The following is a 19,229-nucleotide window of genomic DNA, read 5'->3' as shown; positions in this document are numbered from 1 at the left end:
GTTTGTGTATGGGCGGGCACCTGTTGTGAAACAGCAAGCGCCAACTTGTGACGCTGGTTATCCCATCACGGAGGACAGGATCTCCTAGGAATCGTTTTTTTTGTTCTTGCCTCATACATTAGCCAGCACAGCTATCCCGAGAAAATGGCAAGCCCAAAGTGGAAGGATTGCTCGGCATGTGAGGAATCAGAATCACAGAATCAGCAGTCAGAGAACTATAGAGTCTCAGAGTGCTTCGCCTGCAGGAAGTTCCATTGCAAAGTGCGCCGTCCCTCTCGTTGATGTTGTCTGGTGTCCTGTCTGCTAGCATTAGTTGGTGGACGTTGACTATCCCACAGTTTTTCTTCAAGAGAGTTACGCGAGTTATTGCCGGCACCGAAAACAAATTTAAACAAGAAAGAGCAATAAGAGATTGTAGACCCTCGCTAGGACGTGTTTGTGAGGTGTATTTTGTGGGGTATTTTTGTACATTCTTTCATTGTTTTGTACAACCCCACTTTCATCAGACACGTGTGACACGATGTCCTCTTTATAAAACTGAATTAGGCATTGTATTGTTACGGACGCGGTTAGGATGTTATTTACCGAGCGGTGGTATTGCCGCGACCTAACAGTTCCCCCGATTCTTTCCCAACTCACCCGATTCCACCCAAACGTTGACCAAATCGCGCTATGCTAAATCAATGATGGAAAGGACACAACGATTGGGATAGATGAAACGACGCAAGGGGTACAGTTCTCAAGACCTCCGGAGGAGGATATAATTACAGTGGTGGAGAAAAGGGGTAGATTACAAGGTAGTGAGGTAAAGACACAGAAGAGATAGGCACTTAATTACAGTCTTATCTTTTCCCAGACAGACCACAGACAAACGGAACAAGGCTGACTTACACAGGGATTGATGGCAGGAAGGGACAGGTAGTCGATAGCACAAGGTGCACCTTGGCTCGGGGACAGGATAAAGCATGGTCCAGTCCAGAAGATGCGGGGAGGCCTCACAGCGCTCGGAGGGTACGTCTTGCTTGCTCCAAGCTCAGCGCGCATCTGACGTCACCTCCCTCTTTCTGCGCATGCTCAGCGGGGAGTGACACGCCCTCGGCTGGTTAGCTCCGCCCCAGATGGGACCGGTCCGCCGCTTCCATTGGGTGCGGGGGTTACCGGGCTCCGCCCTTGACGAGATGACAGGGAGCCCCTATTTGGTAACCCCGTCGAGCACATGTTCGATGGCGGCTCGTTGGGAAGGCCTCGTGCCCTCCCAACACCCCCTACCAACCAAGCCGGAGTGAGGACGCGCACTCCCTGTGCACGCCGCCGCCGTTGCTGTTGTTGTTGTTGTTGTTGTTGCTGAACCGTGAGGAAGAGCTGCGGGGAGGTATTGGGAGGTCCTAAACTTCCTAACGGTGCCATACAATCACATTCTGGTGCAACGAAGGGTCAGAATTAATGGAAACGAGTCCTTAACTGACATAGACTAAGAATAACTAGCAAGATGTCCTATAGTTGTCTTACATGAGATGCGGTGAACCTGGGCACGACATTTAATGGGGGAAATAGGGGGAGGTCGGGTCTACAGAGTGTTGTTTACAGAAAATGGGACTAGGGAATGGGGGATTGGGGATAGTTGGGAAGTATTGAGGAAATAGGGGAATATTTACAAGCGGATATGGATGGATGCAAATCCCATATCCGCAACAGTATTTTAAATATATATTTTTAATGAGGCTGTCCTCTGAGTCTTTTGAGTCATCGGAGTCTTTTGAGTAAAACATTTTGCGACCTAGGAGACATGCTGAATGGAGGTGGATCAGACTCGGCAACGGTTGCTAGAGTGAGATGTGCATGGAAGAAGTTTCGGGAACTGAGTGGCGTGCTGATGAGGAGGGGAGTGTCGTTGAAGCTGAAGGGAATGGTGTATGCTGCATGTGTGAGAAGTGTTATGATTTATGGGAGCGAGACATGGGTAATGAACGTAGAGCAGCAACGAAGGCTGGAAAGGGTGGAAATGCGAATGGTTCGGTGGATGTGCGGAGTATCGTTGAGAGAGGGGAAGACAAATGATGAATTGCGAAAGATGATGGGAATAGAGCCTGTGATTGATGCTGTGAAGAGGAACAGGTTGAGATGGTTTGGTCATGTGTCGAGGAAGGATGAAAGTGACTGGTTGAGAAGAGTGATGGAAATGAATGTAGAAGGAAGTAGAGGACGGGGAAGACCGAGAAAGACTTGGCTAAAGATGGTGGAAGAAGAAATGCGGGCAAGGGGGTTAACAAGGAGAGATGCAGAAAATAGGGCAAGATGGAGAAGATTGTCATGGGGACCGCAAGGCTAACCCCCGCTCTAGCAGGGAAAATGGCCTTAAAATGCATGTTGTGTTGTTGTTGTTGGAGTCTTTTGAGTCCTCGGAGTCTTTTGCATCCTCAGTCTTTTGGGTTCTCGGGGTCTTTTGACTCATCAGGCTCTTTTGGGTTCTCGGGGTCTTTTGGGTCCTTGGGGTCCTCTGGTTCTTTATGGTATTTAAGAATCTTCAGGGTATGTTGGGGTCTTGGTGGTCTTAAGGGTGGTCTTGAGGGTCTTGAGGATCTTGAGTGGTCTTAAAGGTTCTTCAAAGGTCCAATGGGTCTCAGCAGTCCAAAGTGTCAAAAGCTACATTCTGATAGCACATAATTAATAGACAGAACGCCACCGACTTCAAACAATACATAATTAATAGATACTAGAATATAAGACCCGTCGCTTCGCTGATGGAAACAGCAATCTTTGCTGCGATGGCTAATCTATGGAGGAAGAAAAAAAGAAAAAAAAAAAAAAAAAAAAAGGAAAAAAAAAAGAAAAAAAAAAAAAAAGGGATTCCTGTGAGATCCTGCTCTCCGTGCAGGGATAACTAACGTCACATGTTGGCACTTTCAGTTTTGACACACGTGTCCACCTACCCATAAAAAAAAGAATAATAAAAAATTTTTTGGGATCACAAACACTCCCGGGAAATACCCGAATCCACCAGTTGGATTTATTGAAATCCGTTAATCCGTTCTCAAGTTATAACACGACAAACAGACAGACAGACAGACACGGCTTCTTTTATAATATAGATATTGAAAACACAGCTGGAGAAGATAATACAGTAGAGTTTCTTCTTCATCAAACAATAACAACTTCTGGCTGCCAGTCCGTAAGACCAATCATATTGAAATTTTAAACACGTGTTCCGCTTTATGACTACTAGATTACTTAGAAATTTAACATTGATCAATGAAGCGGTTCAAGAGATATAATTTTTTAAAAGATTTTCGTTCAATCCAAAATGAGAAGTTTTGGATTTCCAGGTCTCTTGGTGTTCAGACTCGTTTCTAATAGAAAAACATAATTTGTGTGAAACGATGTGTTCATATTGTAATTTTAACTTCACTGTGATGTGAGAAATTGCATCAATACCCGGTAAAATGAGCCGTTTTGATTTTGTTTAGACATTGGGATTTGTTAGGCCCTGGTGTTGGGCTAGCGGCTAGGGTGCCGGCTTAGGATCCTAGGATCCTGGGTTCGAATCCCGGTCAATCGCTGAATTAACGCCAGGGGGGGTTGACTCAGCCTGTCATCCTTCCGAGGTCGGCTAATTGAGTACCAGTTCACTGGTAATTCCCTGTTTGTCGTTAAAGGCGACAGGTCGTTAAAGGTGTTTTTGGAAATCAGCCAACATCACCGCTTTGCACAAAAAAGGTGCAAAAACAGATCCTAGCAACTACAGACCAATCAGCCTTCTCCCAATTATCAGCAAAGTCATGGAATCCATCATTGCTTCGGATATGAAATCTTTCCTCTTCTCCAATGGCTTGATCTCTGATCATCAATTTGGTTTCAGACCAGGTCACTCTACTCTGGACATGCTGCTTCTGCTGTCTCAACAATGGATGGAGGTCCTCAATGCCAAACAGGAAATTAGAGCTGTCTCCCTCGACATATCACGTGCCTTCGACACGGTCTGGCACCCCGCTCTGCTCACCAAACTCTCCTCCTTTGGTATCCATGGAAATCTCCACGCATGGCTGGCGGACTTCCTCTCAAGTCGTCGTCAACGTGTGGCCCTGAATGGGTTTCTCTCATCTCCTCTTCCTGTTCAGGCTGGAGTTCCCCAAGGCAGTGTTCTGGGCCCCGTGCTTTTTCTGGTCTTCATCAATGATCTCTCTGACTCTCTCGAAAATCCTCTCTATCTCTTTGCTGATGACTCCACTCTCTGCCGCTCCATTCCTCTTCCCTCAGATCGGCAGTCTGCTGCCTCCTCACTCTCTGAAGACCTGGACAAAATCACAGACTGGTCAAACAAGTGGAACATGTCTTTCAATCCTGACAAATCTCACACTCTTACTATGTCTCTCCGAAAAGATCGACTGGACAACCCTCCCATCTACTTTCTCAACAATCCTCTCCAAGAAGTTCTGTCGCTCAAGATTTTGGGTCTCACTATCTGCCATGATCTTTCTTGGGAAAACCACATTTCCAAGCTGGCCTCCAAAGCCAGTCGCCGACTGGGCATCCTCCGTCGTGCGAAGTCCTTCCTCGGCACACCTGAGCTCCTCACCACATACAAGGCTTTCATCCGCAGCTCAATGGAATACTGTTCTCCCCTATGGGCCGGTGCTCCTGCCTCACACCTAGCTCGGCTTCACGCTGTTGAAACCAAAGCTTTCAGAATTATTGGAATCTCCCGCGATGAAGCTATCTCTGAGGGCCTTTCACTCACTCACCGCAGGCAGGTAGGTGGTCTTTCTGTCTTCTACCGACTCCTCTCCGGCCTTGCACCCCCAGCTCTCTCTGTGCTCTGTCCCCCAAATATTCCTACAGGTCGCACAAGATCTGCCAGCAACCCTCTGATGGTTAAACTGCCGAAATCTCGGCTCTCTGCTCACCTTCACTCTTTCATTCCTCTTTTCTCCCGCCTCTGGAACAAACTCCCTCACTCCCTTCAATCCCACTCCTCCCTCCAGGTCTTTAAAACAGCTGTTCACCACCATCTCTTATCTTCCCCCATCCAAAACCTTGATCTTTTCTACCCCCGCTAATTCACCCCAGATCCACCTTGTTTGAAATTCCAACTTCTTTCCTGGAAGTCCTGGCAGTGTCCATATGTTTTATACCTCTCCCACCGCCCCCTTCCCATGCCCCCCCCCCCCAAAGCCCTCGCCCTCTCTCAGATCTCTCGATGTCTCCATGTCTCTCGGTCCCTGCTCTCAAATGTTGTGTTTGTGTCCTTCCCCCTCTCTCCCCATCTTGTCTACCGCTCCCGATGTTATATGTTTTATGTGTCGGTTTGTCTTTCTGTGTGATTAATGTTCGCTCTTTCACGAGCCTCGATCTTGTATACAAAAAAAAAAAAAAAAAAAAAAAAGGCGGCAAAAAGGGTTGGCGTCAGGAAGGGCATCCGGCCGTAAAACATTGCTTCAAAAGGGGGACCGAAAAACAACAACAACCACAGTTCCCGAAAAAGGCCAACCCCCGCTTGCGGGGAAAAATGGCCTCTAAAGGTGGTTTTTTAAAATTTTTATTGGGATTGGAAGATTGTAATTGAATGTAAATGGGTATATAGTACGTCTCATGTCAAATCCCTGCTGTTCTTGTCCCGCTTTACTAACCTGCCCTTGTATGCAGCCGACACCAGCCGGTGGCCAGGCTGCATCATGTATGAGGGTAAACATATTCACTTCTCGCTGGTGGACAACAAACCGCTGTGCTCATACAGCCCTAAGCTCTGCAAGCAACGGCGACTCAATGGCTACGCGTTCTGCATCCGCCACGTACTCGAGGACAAGAGTGCGCCCTTTAAGCAGTGCCAGTACGTTTCCAAGTACAACAACCAGCGTTGCACCAACCCCATCCCTAAGGCTGAGGATCGCGTGTAAGTCATCTTCGTCATCACTCGGTCTACAACCTTGTTGTATATTACAAATAAAGTTGAAAGATGGTGGTAGAGATCAGGGAAGGGATGGGCAGTGGGGCAGGCTGCATTGAAAAATTCACATTTGAATAAAAGTTGTTGATATTTGATTTGTTTACTTTCAGAAGTTAGGGTGCCGGCTTGGGATCCTAGGATCCTGGGTTCGAATCCCGGTCGATCGCTGAATTAACACCAGGGGGGTTGACTCAGCCTGTCATCCTTCCGAGGTCGGCAAATTGAGTACCAGTTCACTGGTAATTCCCTGTGTGTCGCAAGGGGTGACTAACAAGGTTGGCGGCAGGAAGGGCATCCGGCCATAAAACATTGCTTCAAAAAGGGGCCATGGTGCCTAAAAAAAGGCCAACCCCTGCTCTGCAGGGAAAAATGGCCTCGAAAGGTGGTTCTTCTTCTTCTTCTTCTTCAGTAGTCATAACAAGATGTGATTTTAACCAAGCAGGTATTGTATTACACGTGGAAGAGGATCTCACAACCCCTCGTAGAAATGGCATAGGTGTGTGCAAGGTATCGCACTCGCTGCGTTCCCTTTGAGCACTGTATTTTCCGGTGTATTAACTGCACTTTTTTTTTTATCAGCAAAAAGGTTAAAAGTTAGAGGTGCGGTTAATACACAGATATAGCATTGTGTTTGTATGTATATATATTTTTGTTTTTGTATACCAAGTCGTGGCTCGTGTAAGAGCTAACACATAGCATAGAACATATAATAAAGGGAGGGGGAGAGAGGGAATCACAACAGTGGAGAGCAGGGACATCTGGAGATCTGTGGAAGGGAGAGGGTTGGGGTGGGGGCAACGGGATCAATAAGATGGACACTACAGGACTATCAGGAAAGAAAACAGAATTTGAAGGAGGTGGACTTGGGGTGGATTAACAGGAGCATAAAAGATCAAGGTTTTGGAGTAACGCTGCGATTAAATTTTTGCACTGACCAACATGAAAACGTGTTCGCAATAACACCCAGATTCCTTCCCTCTCCCTCACCTTCCCCTCCCTCAGTTTCCGGAAACCCTCCATGTTAGCGTCGTGCGTGTCGTGATGTTTCCCATTTTGCGCATGAATTGTGCCGCTGTAATAAGCGTAACCCTTGTAATCATTACTGAAAAGCGTCAGTGGAGTAGCAAGGCTGGTAGTGCGAGCAAAAAGTCAGAGGAAGGCCATCACTCTTAAAGTAAAAATGGATGTTTTAGGACAGTATGGAAGAGGTGATCGTACAGGTGATATTAGAACCAGGGAGTGATTGCTACATTCAAGGTGTATTATCTCCGGAGAACATTTGCAAACCTGATAATGATGTAACGATTTGCAGGTGAAATCAACTGCTAATGATCAGATGACTATAAAGGAATTCTGGAATGCCTTTACAATACGGGATGTTCTACATAATGTTGAGGGTTGTTAGTGTTGGATGGCACTGCTGAGACTATGCATTTCCAGTCCAACATCAAGCTTCGCCGGGAGAATAAATTGGTTTTTTTTTTGAGGGTGAAAAATTGGGGTGCGCTTAATACACTGGAAAATACGGTAACTAAACTCTTCTCGTTGGTGACTAATACTTGTTCTTGCAAGTGAATAAATAATACATTGAAATTAGGAAGGAAACAAAGAAATGCAGCTTCATGAAATACCTTCATGATTTAACTGTCTTGGGGGTTGACTCAGCCTGTCATCCTTCCGAGGTCGGCTAATTGAGTACCAGTTCACTGGTAATTCCCTGTTTGTCGTTAAAGGCAGCAAAAAGGGTTGGCGTCAGGAAGGGCATCCGGCCGTAAAACATTGCTTCAAAAAGGGGACCAAAAACAACAAAAAAACAACCACGGTTCCCGAAAAAGGCCAACCCCCGCTTTGCGGGGAAAAATGGCCTCTAAAGGTGTTCTTTTATCTCCATGATACAGTGCATTGAGAAAGTATTCAGACCCCTTCACTTTTTTCACATTTTGTTATGTTGCAGCCTTATGCTGAAATCGTTTAAATTCATTTTTTCCCTCATCAATCTACACTCAATATCCCATAATGACAAAGAGAAAACAGGATTTTAGAAAGTTTTGCAAATTTATTAAAAATAAAAAACTGAAATATCATTGACATAAGTATTGAGACCCCTTGCTATGACACTTGAAATTTAGCTCAGGTGCCTCCCATTTCTCTTGATCATCTTTGAGATGTTTCTACACCTTGATTGGAGTCCACCTGTGGTAAATTCAATTGATTGGACATGATTTGGAAAGGCACACACCTGTCTATATAAGGTCTCACAGCTGACAATGCATATCAGAGCAAAAACCAAGCCATGAGGTCGAAGGAACTACCTGCAGAGCTCTGAGACAGGATTGTGTCGAGGCACAGATCTGGGGAAGCCTACAAAAACAATCTCACATGAAATCCTCAGTGAAAGACACATGAAAGCCCACAGAATCTTGTTTCTCACAAAGCCCACAGAATCTTGTTTCTCACAGTCTGAGAGTCCTTTAGGTGCTTTTTTGCAAACTCCAAGCGGGCTTTCATGTGTGTTTCACTGAGTAGAGGCTTCCGTCTGGCCACTCTGCCATAAAGCCCAGATCGGTGGAGTGTTGCAGTGATGGTTGTCCTTCTGGAAGTTTCTCCCATCTCCACACAGGATCTCTGGAGCTCAGCCAGAGTGACCATCGGGTTCTTGGTCACCTCTCTTACCAAGCCCCTTCTCCCCCGATTGCTCAGTTTGGCCGGGCGGCCAGCTCGAGGAAGAGTCCTGGTTGTTCCAAACTTCTTCCATTTAAGAATTATGGAGGCCTCTGTGCTCTTTGGAACCTTCACTGCAGCAGAAAATTTTTGTAGGCTTCCCCAGATCTGTGCCTCGACACAATCCTGTCTCTGAGCTCTGCAGGCAGTTCCTTCGACCTCATGGCTTGGTTTTTGCTCTGATATGCATTGTCAGCGGTGAGACCTTATATGGATAGGTGTGTGCCTTTCCAAATCATGTCCAATCATTTTAATTTACCACAGGTGGACTCCAATCAAGGTGCAGAAACATCTCAAAGATGATAAAGAGAAATGGGAGGCACCTGAGTTAAATTTCAAGTGTCATAGCAAAGGGTATGAATACTTATGTAAATTTGATATTTCAGTTTTTTCTTTTTAATAAATTTGCTAAACTTTCTAAAATCCTGTTTTCTCTGTCATTATGGGGTATTGAGTGTAGATTGATGAGAAAAAATGAATTTAAACGATTTCAGCATAAGGCTGCAACATAACAAAATGTGAAAAAAGTGAAGGGGTCTGAATACTTTCTGAATGCACTGTAGGTAAGCTTGGTGGTGGTTTACTGACGAAGGCGATTGGCTTAGGATTAGATATTAAGGTCTCGAGTTCAAGTCCCAGCCGTGCCAAATGAACACCATAGGGGTTGACTTGGCCTGTCATCCTTCAGCAAAATGAGTTTTCCAGCTTGCTTGGAAGTGAGCCGGTCGAATATACTGTGTCGGAGTGGCAACCTATCCAGGATTATTCCCCCTAGCCAATGAAACTGCCTCGGCAGCCCAATGTGCCTGACGGCTCGAGGGGCATCATCCAGCCATCTTCATGATGTCGATGAACTTCTGGGTGGAAGGGATTTGATACGACGACAACAAGAACATCATCAACATATGTTGTACAATCGCTTACTGTTAGCTAAATGAAGTCTATTTGATATGTGATGTTTCTATTTAAACACACAATGGATTTGAGTGGTTTTGTGATGCATGTGAGTGATTTTGCACTTGGTGCATGTTAATTGATGCTTGTGTATAAATTTAAAAGGCTCTTTGTATTTATCTGGTGCATCTCTATTAAGTAATTAATTCTGATTAACAGAAAACAATGTATAATGGTAAAGTCTGGTGTATTTGAATGATGGGAGTGATTTTGTACAGCTAAGCTTTCAAAACGGCAGATTACATTGTTGCATTGTTATAATCGTCGGGACAAAGTTACATCTATGTGTATTGGTGCCGGGGCTTGGCATTGTTGTACACAGTTACGTTATTAGGGTTGAAGGATCCAGTCATCTATCTATAATTCCAGTAATCTCTGTGTGTATGTGTGTATGTGTGTGTGTCTGTGACCGCTGTTTCTCGACAACCACGGGTCCGATATACTTGAAACTTGCCAGGTATATTGCTGGGGACCCGAGGATGTGCCTTTTCAAGGTTTCATATTAATCGGAGAAGTAGTTACCGAGCTATGGCGATTTATTTACCAAACTCCGCAAGCCGTTCGCTTTGGACCAAACCATTTCATGTAAATAGAGGGGGGGGATTGTCACCGTACTCGCAAGCCGTTCGCTTTGGCTTTGCGAATGGACCAAACCATTTCATGTAAATAGAGGGGGGGGATTGTCACCGTACTCGCAAGCCGTTCGCTTTGGCTTTGCGAATGGACCAAACCATTTCATGTAAATAGAGGGGGGGGGGGGATATAATTTTAGATATATATATAGTACGGGCATGCCCTAGTGTATATTAAAAAGAAGAATTCCACCATACTTGGGTACGTAATAAATAGATTGTAATAAATAGATGCTTAGACAGGGCTCGACATTACAGGTGCCTCGCACCTAATTTTGAGGTGCCAGGCACCCATAACAACCCTGAGGACCCAAAAGACCCAATGGACTCCAAACACCCAAAAACCAAAAAGACCCAGAATACCCAAAAGACCCTAACACCCAAAACACCACAAAATCCCCAAAGACCCAAAAATCCCCGAAGACCCTTAAATACCCCGAAGACCCAAAATACCCTAAAGACTGAAAATACCCTAAAGACCCTTAAATACCCCAAAGACCCAGAGGACCGAAAAGACCCCGAGGGCTCCGAAAACCCAAAATAATAGTAATTATGTGTCTTACATTGGAATTGTAGACGGTGGCTTGCAAACCGAGCTTCAATGGCGGTGTACAGAAGCGTTTTTTTTTTGGTTTTTTAAATTACAATAAATACAAGGTGCAGGGAGGTGAAATTTGCTGCACGTGATGTGCAACGTACGCAGAGTAAAACAAGTGTACATTTACATCTATATTATGTCTAATAAATAAAGATCATATAAGCACACCTGACACTAGGCCCATACTTCAGACTTTAGTATGGTTACGCGGCTGCACCCTCAAATAAACTGTTCCAATCCGGCATTTTTGACGGGCTTAATACTAGTTATTAATGATTCACAAATATACGACACTCGCATGCGGTCTGCAGGAAATGCAGGGAACTTGCAAGTCCATGAACCAAGATGTGAAAACGATTGGTTGGTTACGATTCACAATTTGATGATCACGTCTGAGCTCCGTTAAAAAGAACATGTACATCTTTATGATAAACCTCGGTGGTGTTGTTATTGGGAATATTTTATCGCCAGTATGGTATATGAGGAGGCCTACGTAATCTGGAGAATGAGTCGTATAACGTGTTCTGAGAGTGGCTGAGTCTCGTCTCCAAGCTATGTTCAATTTTCTGGTTAAGTTTATTTCTTCAAAATATGTAAATTAGATTTTTGGGATATTCCACATATGGCAGGGGTGGAAAATTAAGCGGACGAGCAGAAGGCACCTGGAAATTGTTAGTGGGCCATTGCTCCGTGGTAGATTATTAAACTTAATTTAATGTCAGAGGAATGAAACTTTTCTGAAAGTCAACTTACAGGGAGATATTATTGACTTACAAAATATATTATTGACTTACAAAGTACCTTGGTTTGTGATTCAAACTTCATTCTATAGCTGAGTGAAGACAGCTATATTTAATTATTTATGCTTTGCAGGTTTCACTTCTAAAAATATCAAATGCCAAAATCTTAGTTTAGTTACCACATGTATTTGGAAAGAAAATTCATTAATTTGTATAAAGCCAATAAATTATCATTATCTTTATTATAATTATTACTGCATATGTTTTTTTTAACTCTACTGTACATGTAAAAGAACAGTATCATAACAAACTGGCTTAACTTTTTCGAATCTTCTGTAGATTGCAAGTTTTCTTTCCCACCCTGTATCTCTGCAGGTATTGCAACAGCCATTTGCAGGTACTCGGACTGGCACCTAAGAAAGAGCGCAAACGAAAGGTTGAGGTGATAGAAGAGGGCCGTGAGCATGGAGTAGTAGCACCTTCTGACTCTCCACCGCCACGGAACGGTCTCCATCTCTTCGCAACCTGGCCTGACGTGTCAGCCTCCATCAAAACAGATCCTTTTGCCTTTCCAGAAGAAGAGGATCAGCAAAGTCTCAGGAAGGCGGCGTTAAAACGCAAGCTGCAAAGCCGAGTAGTGGGGATGGGGACTAGCCCCCACCCCCCGCCTGGAAACGAGGACTCAGAATCCGAAGCAATTATTTCAACTATGACGGTGACCGCAGACATTCAGAAAACCCATCTGTCACCTCCAAGTTCATTATCGTTGCAGCCACAACCCAGGCACCAAGACACAGGACTAGCTCTACCTGTTGCAGGTGCAGGTTGTTGTTACCATGCTTCTGCACCTTTTCCACCACCACAAGAGCCTTTTCTGGATCATTCGCCACCCACGCCGAGTGGTGTGGTTTCACGTAAAGCAGTGGCCTGTTTGGAGATGAGTGAAGCGACACAGCAGCACGGCAAGGGTGACAACCGTGTATTTTGGAGACGCTCCCCACAGACAAAATGCAAGCTCAGAGGGAGAGCTGGTGACCTTGAAAGACTTTTACAGCAGCAAAGGATCTTTAATGAAGACCTCCTCCCACATTTAGGTACATGGTCTTTTGGAATGTTTTTACTTTGATGGCCCCTATTCATCTCACCTTCTTGTGGTGCCACCTGCAGAAGGTATATTGGCCCAAGTCTTTCAGGATCCCAATCGCCAGGCCTTGCGTCTGATTGGTTAGGGCACGAATTTGTAATTTGTTCATTTTGCTGGAGATAACTTATCTACTCTTCTTGAAACACAGGGTAGGATCTTTAATGCCCATGGTATGTGTGTATGTATATAGTTTGGGTGTGTGACAAGGAAGAATTGGTTCAATTTTGGTGAAGATTCAAATACAGATCCAGATTAGATAATTTTTTAAGCGATTCTTCACCATTGAGAGATAGGACTCAAAACGATATATAGCACGATATCTCAAAAAGTTATGGACGGATGATGACATAACTAGGTGGATGAGTTGATTCGGTGACAAGAACAAGCCGATTAGATTTTGTTTCAGATCCGGATGCAGATCCAGCCTATCAGTGGGATACAAAACGTGAACTGTTCAGCCTGGCTGAGGTATGCACTCTACTGAGTACCATTCTGGTTGGGGGTGTGATAGTTTATGAAATAAAAAAATGAAGTATATTCATCGACATATATATGGCCGAGTCTCTGTCTTGGTGTAATTGACACAAAAACTGTGTACAAGAGTGATAGAAATGCATGACAGCACCATCTTGACTTTGGACAAACAGCCGCCGAGCTAGGAGGAAGTGACATAACTCTCCAGGGCACTCTGCATACAAAGAATGTTATTTCTTATAACATCACTTTTATCTTCACCCTCCATAGGCCAATTGAGGAGAAAAATACTCCAAGGAGTGAGATTCGTTCTTGCACTATTCTCTAAATCAGTGGTTTAAAAATTTGGGTTGTGAACAAAAAAGTTTGGCAATCACATTCACCTCACAATCCAAATGCACCTGTACCTAAGATAATAATTGTCAGAGAAAACGCTTTCGACATGAAAACCCCCTTCAAAAACCAGGGTTTTGAGGGGAGGTTCCAGTTCAGGTTGCCTGGGGGCATCTTGAGTGCCTGGGTTGCGTTCCGCAATGCACACCTGTCTTTATACTTTGACCAATTTTGTAGTTTTTTGGGGGGCTTGGACCCCAGCCGTGTGGTTTGAATCCCCTTTTACAAACATAGCTGCAATCGCCCATTCCATCCACAGAGTATTGAAACGTCTATGATCCATCGTTTATTTGTTGTTGTTGTTGTTTTTTTTCACCAAGGCTATAGATGTTCACCGACGTGACACTGGCGGTGCGCCACTTCCTCCACGTTAAATATGTGAAGTTTTATGTGCGTTAAGCTAGAATGCTGCTGTCTGCTCCATGCTTTCCACAGACTGTGAGTGGTCCGAAGATGACTACAGTGACGACGATACATTGTGGAGACTTCCCTGCCAGCAGGTGTGCACTTTTTCCAGCACGAGCTGGGTGGATGAAGAACGAGCTCCTGTGTGAGTGGCATTTGGTCAAATCTTTTTGTAGCTTTTGTCTGACTTTCTTCTTAGAATCTCGTAGCCCACACGCAAAGCTTAAACCATACCCTGAGTGATAACATTTTGCGGCGAAGGACATTATTTCCATTGCAATGGCACAAATAAATTCCCTACCGCTGGCTTAAAATCACTTGAAGAATAACAATTATATGGAGTTTTGGTGGCATAGTTGAAATCAATGTGACTGTTTATCTTTCTGAAATGGTCACTTGTGCAGAGCTGCAGCTTGTTTGATATGCATTCGAAATGTTTGAAGGGTTTGGCCATACGTGCATGTAGGGGAGCCAGCCGTGAGGCATGCATTGCGGCCCTCGTGAGCCGACTGCGGCATCGCTGCTTGCAGCTTTGGCGGCAGGAGAGGGACGCGGCAAGCTGGGTCCGGCGTCGAGCCGGTATCGGCCTGGCGCTGGTTGCCACTGCGGCCACCTGTCCAGCGCGAGCGGCTCGGCTGTTGCGGAGTGAGATTGTGCTAAAATCCAGCACTAGGGAGCAGAGGTAAGATTTGTTTGCTTCTGTGGATTAAATTTTCCACTCTCCCTCCTTCCCAGAGTCTGCCTCTGTTTGTCTGTCTATTCTCTGCTCTTTAGAGACCAGTCACAATCACCCTTACCTTCCAGGCATGAATCATGAGCTGTTCATATGCTCTTCTGCCCTCATTTTAGGCCTTGTTTTGGTTCTGATGGAGCTTCCTGTGCCCATTTGAGGTCACCGTCTGTGCAGCGGTGCCCGGGTGCACCAGGAGAGTCCTGTGGAATGCCCACTCTTCCCTATAGCCCTCACTGTTTGCACCGTATCCTCTACATCCTTAGATTCCAATGGTATCATTCATATATTTGCTTTCCGTTCACCGCCACTACCGGTGCTTGGGAGGAAATCCCTGCCGGCGTATGCTCTCTGCTTGTCAACAAGCCTGTTTGCCCACGACGAGTGGTTTCCATCGTCAGGGTGAGCCGGCAAATTTTTTTTCCCAGTTTTAATCCCAGCTCCAGTGCTTTGAAACGAGTTGGAGAGCCTTTGACATTAGGTGTGAGGATACTGTCAGCAAGTAAGGGTGCACACATTGTAGACAGATCAACGAGAAGACTTGGAAGTGTTTGAGTTCGGTGGAATTTTGTAGAGGGTGTATTAGTGATTTGCACAGAAAAATGAGTATGCACTTGGTAACGACATACTGTACGTATTATAATGGTTTCTATTAATTAGTGGGGAAAAACAAGAGTCAAAAAGGTAAATCCTCTCTCCTTTTACGAATCCGTTTAACCAACACTTCTGCCATCATCTGGGCTTTACAGCTCGAATTTGCACCATTTAATCTATGACACGCACGTGAGACAAAAACCGGGGTTAAGCAATTTGTTCACTTTTGTCTGTCTATCTGCTACAAACGTCAGTTTATGATCGAGAGACAACTTGATCTCAAGTGAATGTTGTATTTTGAGCACAAATCGGTACATTAATTGGAAAAAAGCTGCCGTTTTAGCAGTACTTTGGCTCTGAATTTGTCTGAGATAATGATAATATGACAATTTTTTGTCTGTCGAACAAAATTTTAAATCATTCCAAACAGGGAATGTATTGCTTTTAAGGACATCATAAAGGACCCAAACGACAGGCACGAATATAATGTGATAAATAAGGTGGTGTAAAAGGTCGATTTCGATGGTAAACTTCAGAATTTTTTCCTACAACCTTTAACATATTTATTTTGTTTCGATTGGATTATATCCTTAGACACTGTAGAACACAAATTGCCTAACACTTTCAAAACCCTCTGTCAAGCAATACTTTGACAAAATATGACGACATTTTACATAATCTCGACCAATCAAATTTGAAACGAGCAGATCCCGTCCATGTCCTTTTATTCTCAAGACTCCGTGGGGTATACGATAACTCCATAGTTTGGATTCCGTTGCTCCTTTTGATTTTTCATTGTAAAGGTTATTTAAGTATTTTGCAACATTTTACTTGAATGTGTAAAGGTTATTGAAATATTTTATTAACATCTCATTCTCTCCATTTAGCTGTACTGTGTTCCCTGTAATATTGTTCGGAGTAATTATAGTTGGTTATCAAATAGTGATTTGACTTGACTTCAAACAAGTACAGATACATTCAAAGTACACCGCCCACATGCCAAATAAATAACATCCTCCAACGCGGCATTGCCGGGACACCTTGGACGCCCGGCAATACCGCCATGCTGCACACATAGAGACGGTATTGAGACGGAGAAGTGGACAATAATTGATTGCTTATTTGCATAATTAAAATCAATAATAATCGTAAAATAATTTCTTAATCATTTGGCTAATAACATACCTCAAGCACCAGTGTTTCATCCAAAGCTGTAAGCTTTTGAAAATGAAAGTAATGAAAAATTAAATAATTAATTAATTAATCAATAAACAATTAATTGATAAATCAAAAATACCCTTTACAGCCAAATCACTTGGTTATTGTTGTGGCCAAATATCAGTTTCCTAGCTCAAAAGGTGCCTGAGATATTGTCCAGATGAGAAAGAAAACAAATAAGTGATTAATAATGAAAATAAATAAATGATAATCGTAAAATAATGAAGTTATTAATCAATTGGCTAATAGATTACCTAAACCACCACCGTTTCCTCTGAATCTGTAACAGGAAAAAAATTCAGTCATTAATCGAATAATTAAAGAACTAATTAATTAATCAATAAATCAAAAATAGCCTTTGCAGACAAATCACTTGGTCATTTGCATGTCCAAATAGCTTCATATCCCAAAAGGTGCCTGAGATATTGCAAAGATGAGAAAGGAAATAGATAAGTACTAAATAAATCGATAATAATTAAGTAACTAATCAATTGATTGATTAATCAAAAAACAAAAAATACCTTTTTTGCCAAAGTACTTGCTCACTATTGTGCCCAAATTTCAGCTTCTTCGCCCAGTATGGCTGAGATATCGCCCGGAAAAACAAGAAAGAAAGCAAAAAAACCGGAGTGAAAACTGAATACGACTCCTTCAGCGCGCGTCATCGCCGGGCCCTCTTCAGAATCATCCCCCTGGAGATGGAATATGAAAGGAGCTGTGTGCAATAGTTTGTGATGTTTTATGCAAATTAGACAAAGCACCCCCTCCCTTGTCCATTTAATTGGTATGTAATAACAGTGATATTGATGGTGAAAAGAATTAGTATCGCAATGAAATCATTCCAATAATGGGGAGAGAAATGTTAGGAAACTGATGGTGGAAAATAATTTTGAGTCATCTGATTACGAAACATCGCACATCTGACCAATTAATTTGTTGTGATAACGGCTCGGTTCCTGTATTTTGAACAGTGTTGCCTTCAGCTTATCGAACCATATTTGTTAATTGGATATGCTGCACCTTTTTACCCTCGCCAGAGAGGGTATTGCATTTGAGTCCGTTTGTTTGTTTGTTTGTTTGTCCGCACAGAATAAATATGATTTTCTCTGCAACCGTTGGTCCGATCGACAGGAAATTTTCACCATAGGTGCAACTCCACCTGTAGAATGTTTTAATGATAATTATAACGCCATAGGTCACGTGGTTCGGCCACCATCTTGGAAAAACCGAAAAACTTTGCACCTCTATATCTCCGAAAGCGCTGAATAGAAAAAATTGAGACATGGCTCATTTAAAGAACTCTCCATGGGGAATAAAATATGTTAATGATGATGTCACAGGTGCCTCCATTATTAAGTCATAATTCGACAAGTACAAAACTTCATCCGATCAAGATGAAATTTATTGAGCCTAATCTAGGAATAAATTAGTTTAGAAAAAAAAAATGACACCGGTCAGGTGGTTCGGCCACCATATTTGTTTTGACACAAAAGCCTTAAAAAACCCACTGAAAATACATCCTGGTGAGGATTTGCAATCTCTGATTGCCCTTTTTCTTGTTAGGCCAAGTAAAAAAAAAAAAACGTTTCTCGTCCCCGCCCGCTTCGTTTTTAGTCGCCGCCTACTTTTATTTACTACTAGCAGAAGTACCCGGGTGGGGGGGGGGGGGGGGGGTAGGGGAACGGGGGGGGGGGGGGTGCGAGCCCCTTGGCAAAGCGATTTTTTTTTTCATAGCGTTTCATAGCGTCATAGCGATTTTTTTCCCCATAGCGTCATAGCGATTTTTTTTTTCATAGCGTCATAGCGTCATATCGTTCATAGCGTCATCACGTGATCGCCCAGCGAATCAGCGCCCACCTGCTCTGATTCCGTTGATTCCGTGCGCTGAGGTAAATATGAATAAAAAATATGGATCGTCAAATATTTTGAGTTCGGCCATGTTCGTCCCACGCTCAATGGCCATGTCTATGTCAAATATCAAGCACGTAAGCCTCTCCATTTAGGAGTCTATCGGTAACATCACACACACACACACACACACACACACACACACACACACACACACACACACACACACATACACACACATACACACACACACACACACACAAACTGTGTTTTATATATATAGATTTAATACTATTTTTTTAAAATATATACTTGTTTTAAAAAAAAATCGTTTTGCGAAGAAACTCGGTCTAAAACTTGCCGTTTCCGGGCGTTTGCTGATCGTATCTTGTGCATTGATGATCTGAACTATTATGGATCCCGCCGTCTAACGGAACTTCCTGGTTAATACATGCTAGGCTTAACGCAGACACTTTGTAGTCAGGTTCACTATGTCAATAAATTATATTTCGTTCAAAATCATGGTAGATTAGCAAACCTATACATTTTTGGAAAGGTTATAGCATAAGGAAACTAAAAATCAATATTTACATTTGGAGAGATACCTGTATGGCGGCCATTTTGGATTTTCAAGGTGGCCACTGTAAAATACATATTTTGTTCTATTTCTGCCTCTAATTACCCTAAAAACTTTTAAAAATATACTAAACCTATATTTTCAGGGACAAGGAATCCAATGAAAGTATCAAATTAGTGCTATGGGGAATGGTAAGACACGAATCAAAGGTTTTGAATTGCAAAATACTGTCTTTATATTCGCGATAAGTTGCATAATCA

At 43.4% G+C, this 19,229-nt stretch overlaps 1 protein-coding gene across 1 annotated transcript in view; it reads left to right on the top strand.

Moving 5' to 3' along the window:
* Positions 1 to 19,229, top strand: part of INO80D (INO80 complex subunit D) — a 36,980-nt gene that overhangs the window by 13,247 nt on the left and 4,504 nt on the right. The window contains exons 2-6 of the mRNA XM_068122716.2: positions 5,641 to 5,887; positions 11,962 to 12,680; positions 14,033 to 14,147; positions 14,469 to 14,684; positions 14,852 to 14,979. Of these exons, the coding sequence (XP_067978817.1) occupies positions 5,670 to 5,887; positions 11,962 to 12,680; positions 14,033 to 14,147; positions 14,469 to 14,684; positions 14,852 to 14,979 (1,396 nt within the window). The 5' untranslated portion in view covers positions 5,641 to 5,669. The remainder of the gene's footprint in view (positions 1 to 5,640; positions 5,888 to 11,961; positions 12,681 to 14,032; positions 14,148 to 14,468; positions 14,685 to 14,851; positions 14,980 to 19,229) is intronic.

The sequence above is a fragment of the Myxine glutinosa genome, chromosome 7 (genome assembly GCF_964187855.1).
Source record: "Myxine glutinosa chromosome 7, kmMyxGlut1.1, whole genome shotgun sequence".
Classification (NCBI taxonomy): Eukaryota; Metazoa; Chordata; class Myxini; order Myxiniformes; family Myxinidae; genus Myxine; species Myxine glutinosa.
Note: the sequence above shows the minus strand (reverse complement) of the source record. Positions and strands in the feature narration are given on the sequence as shown.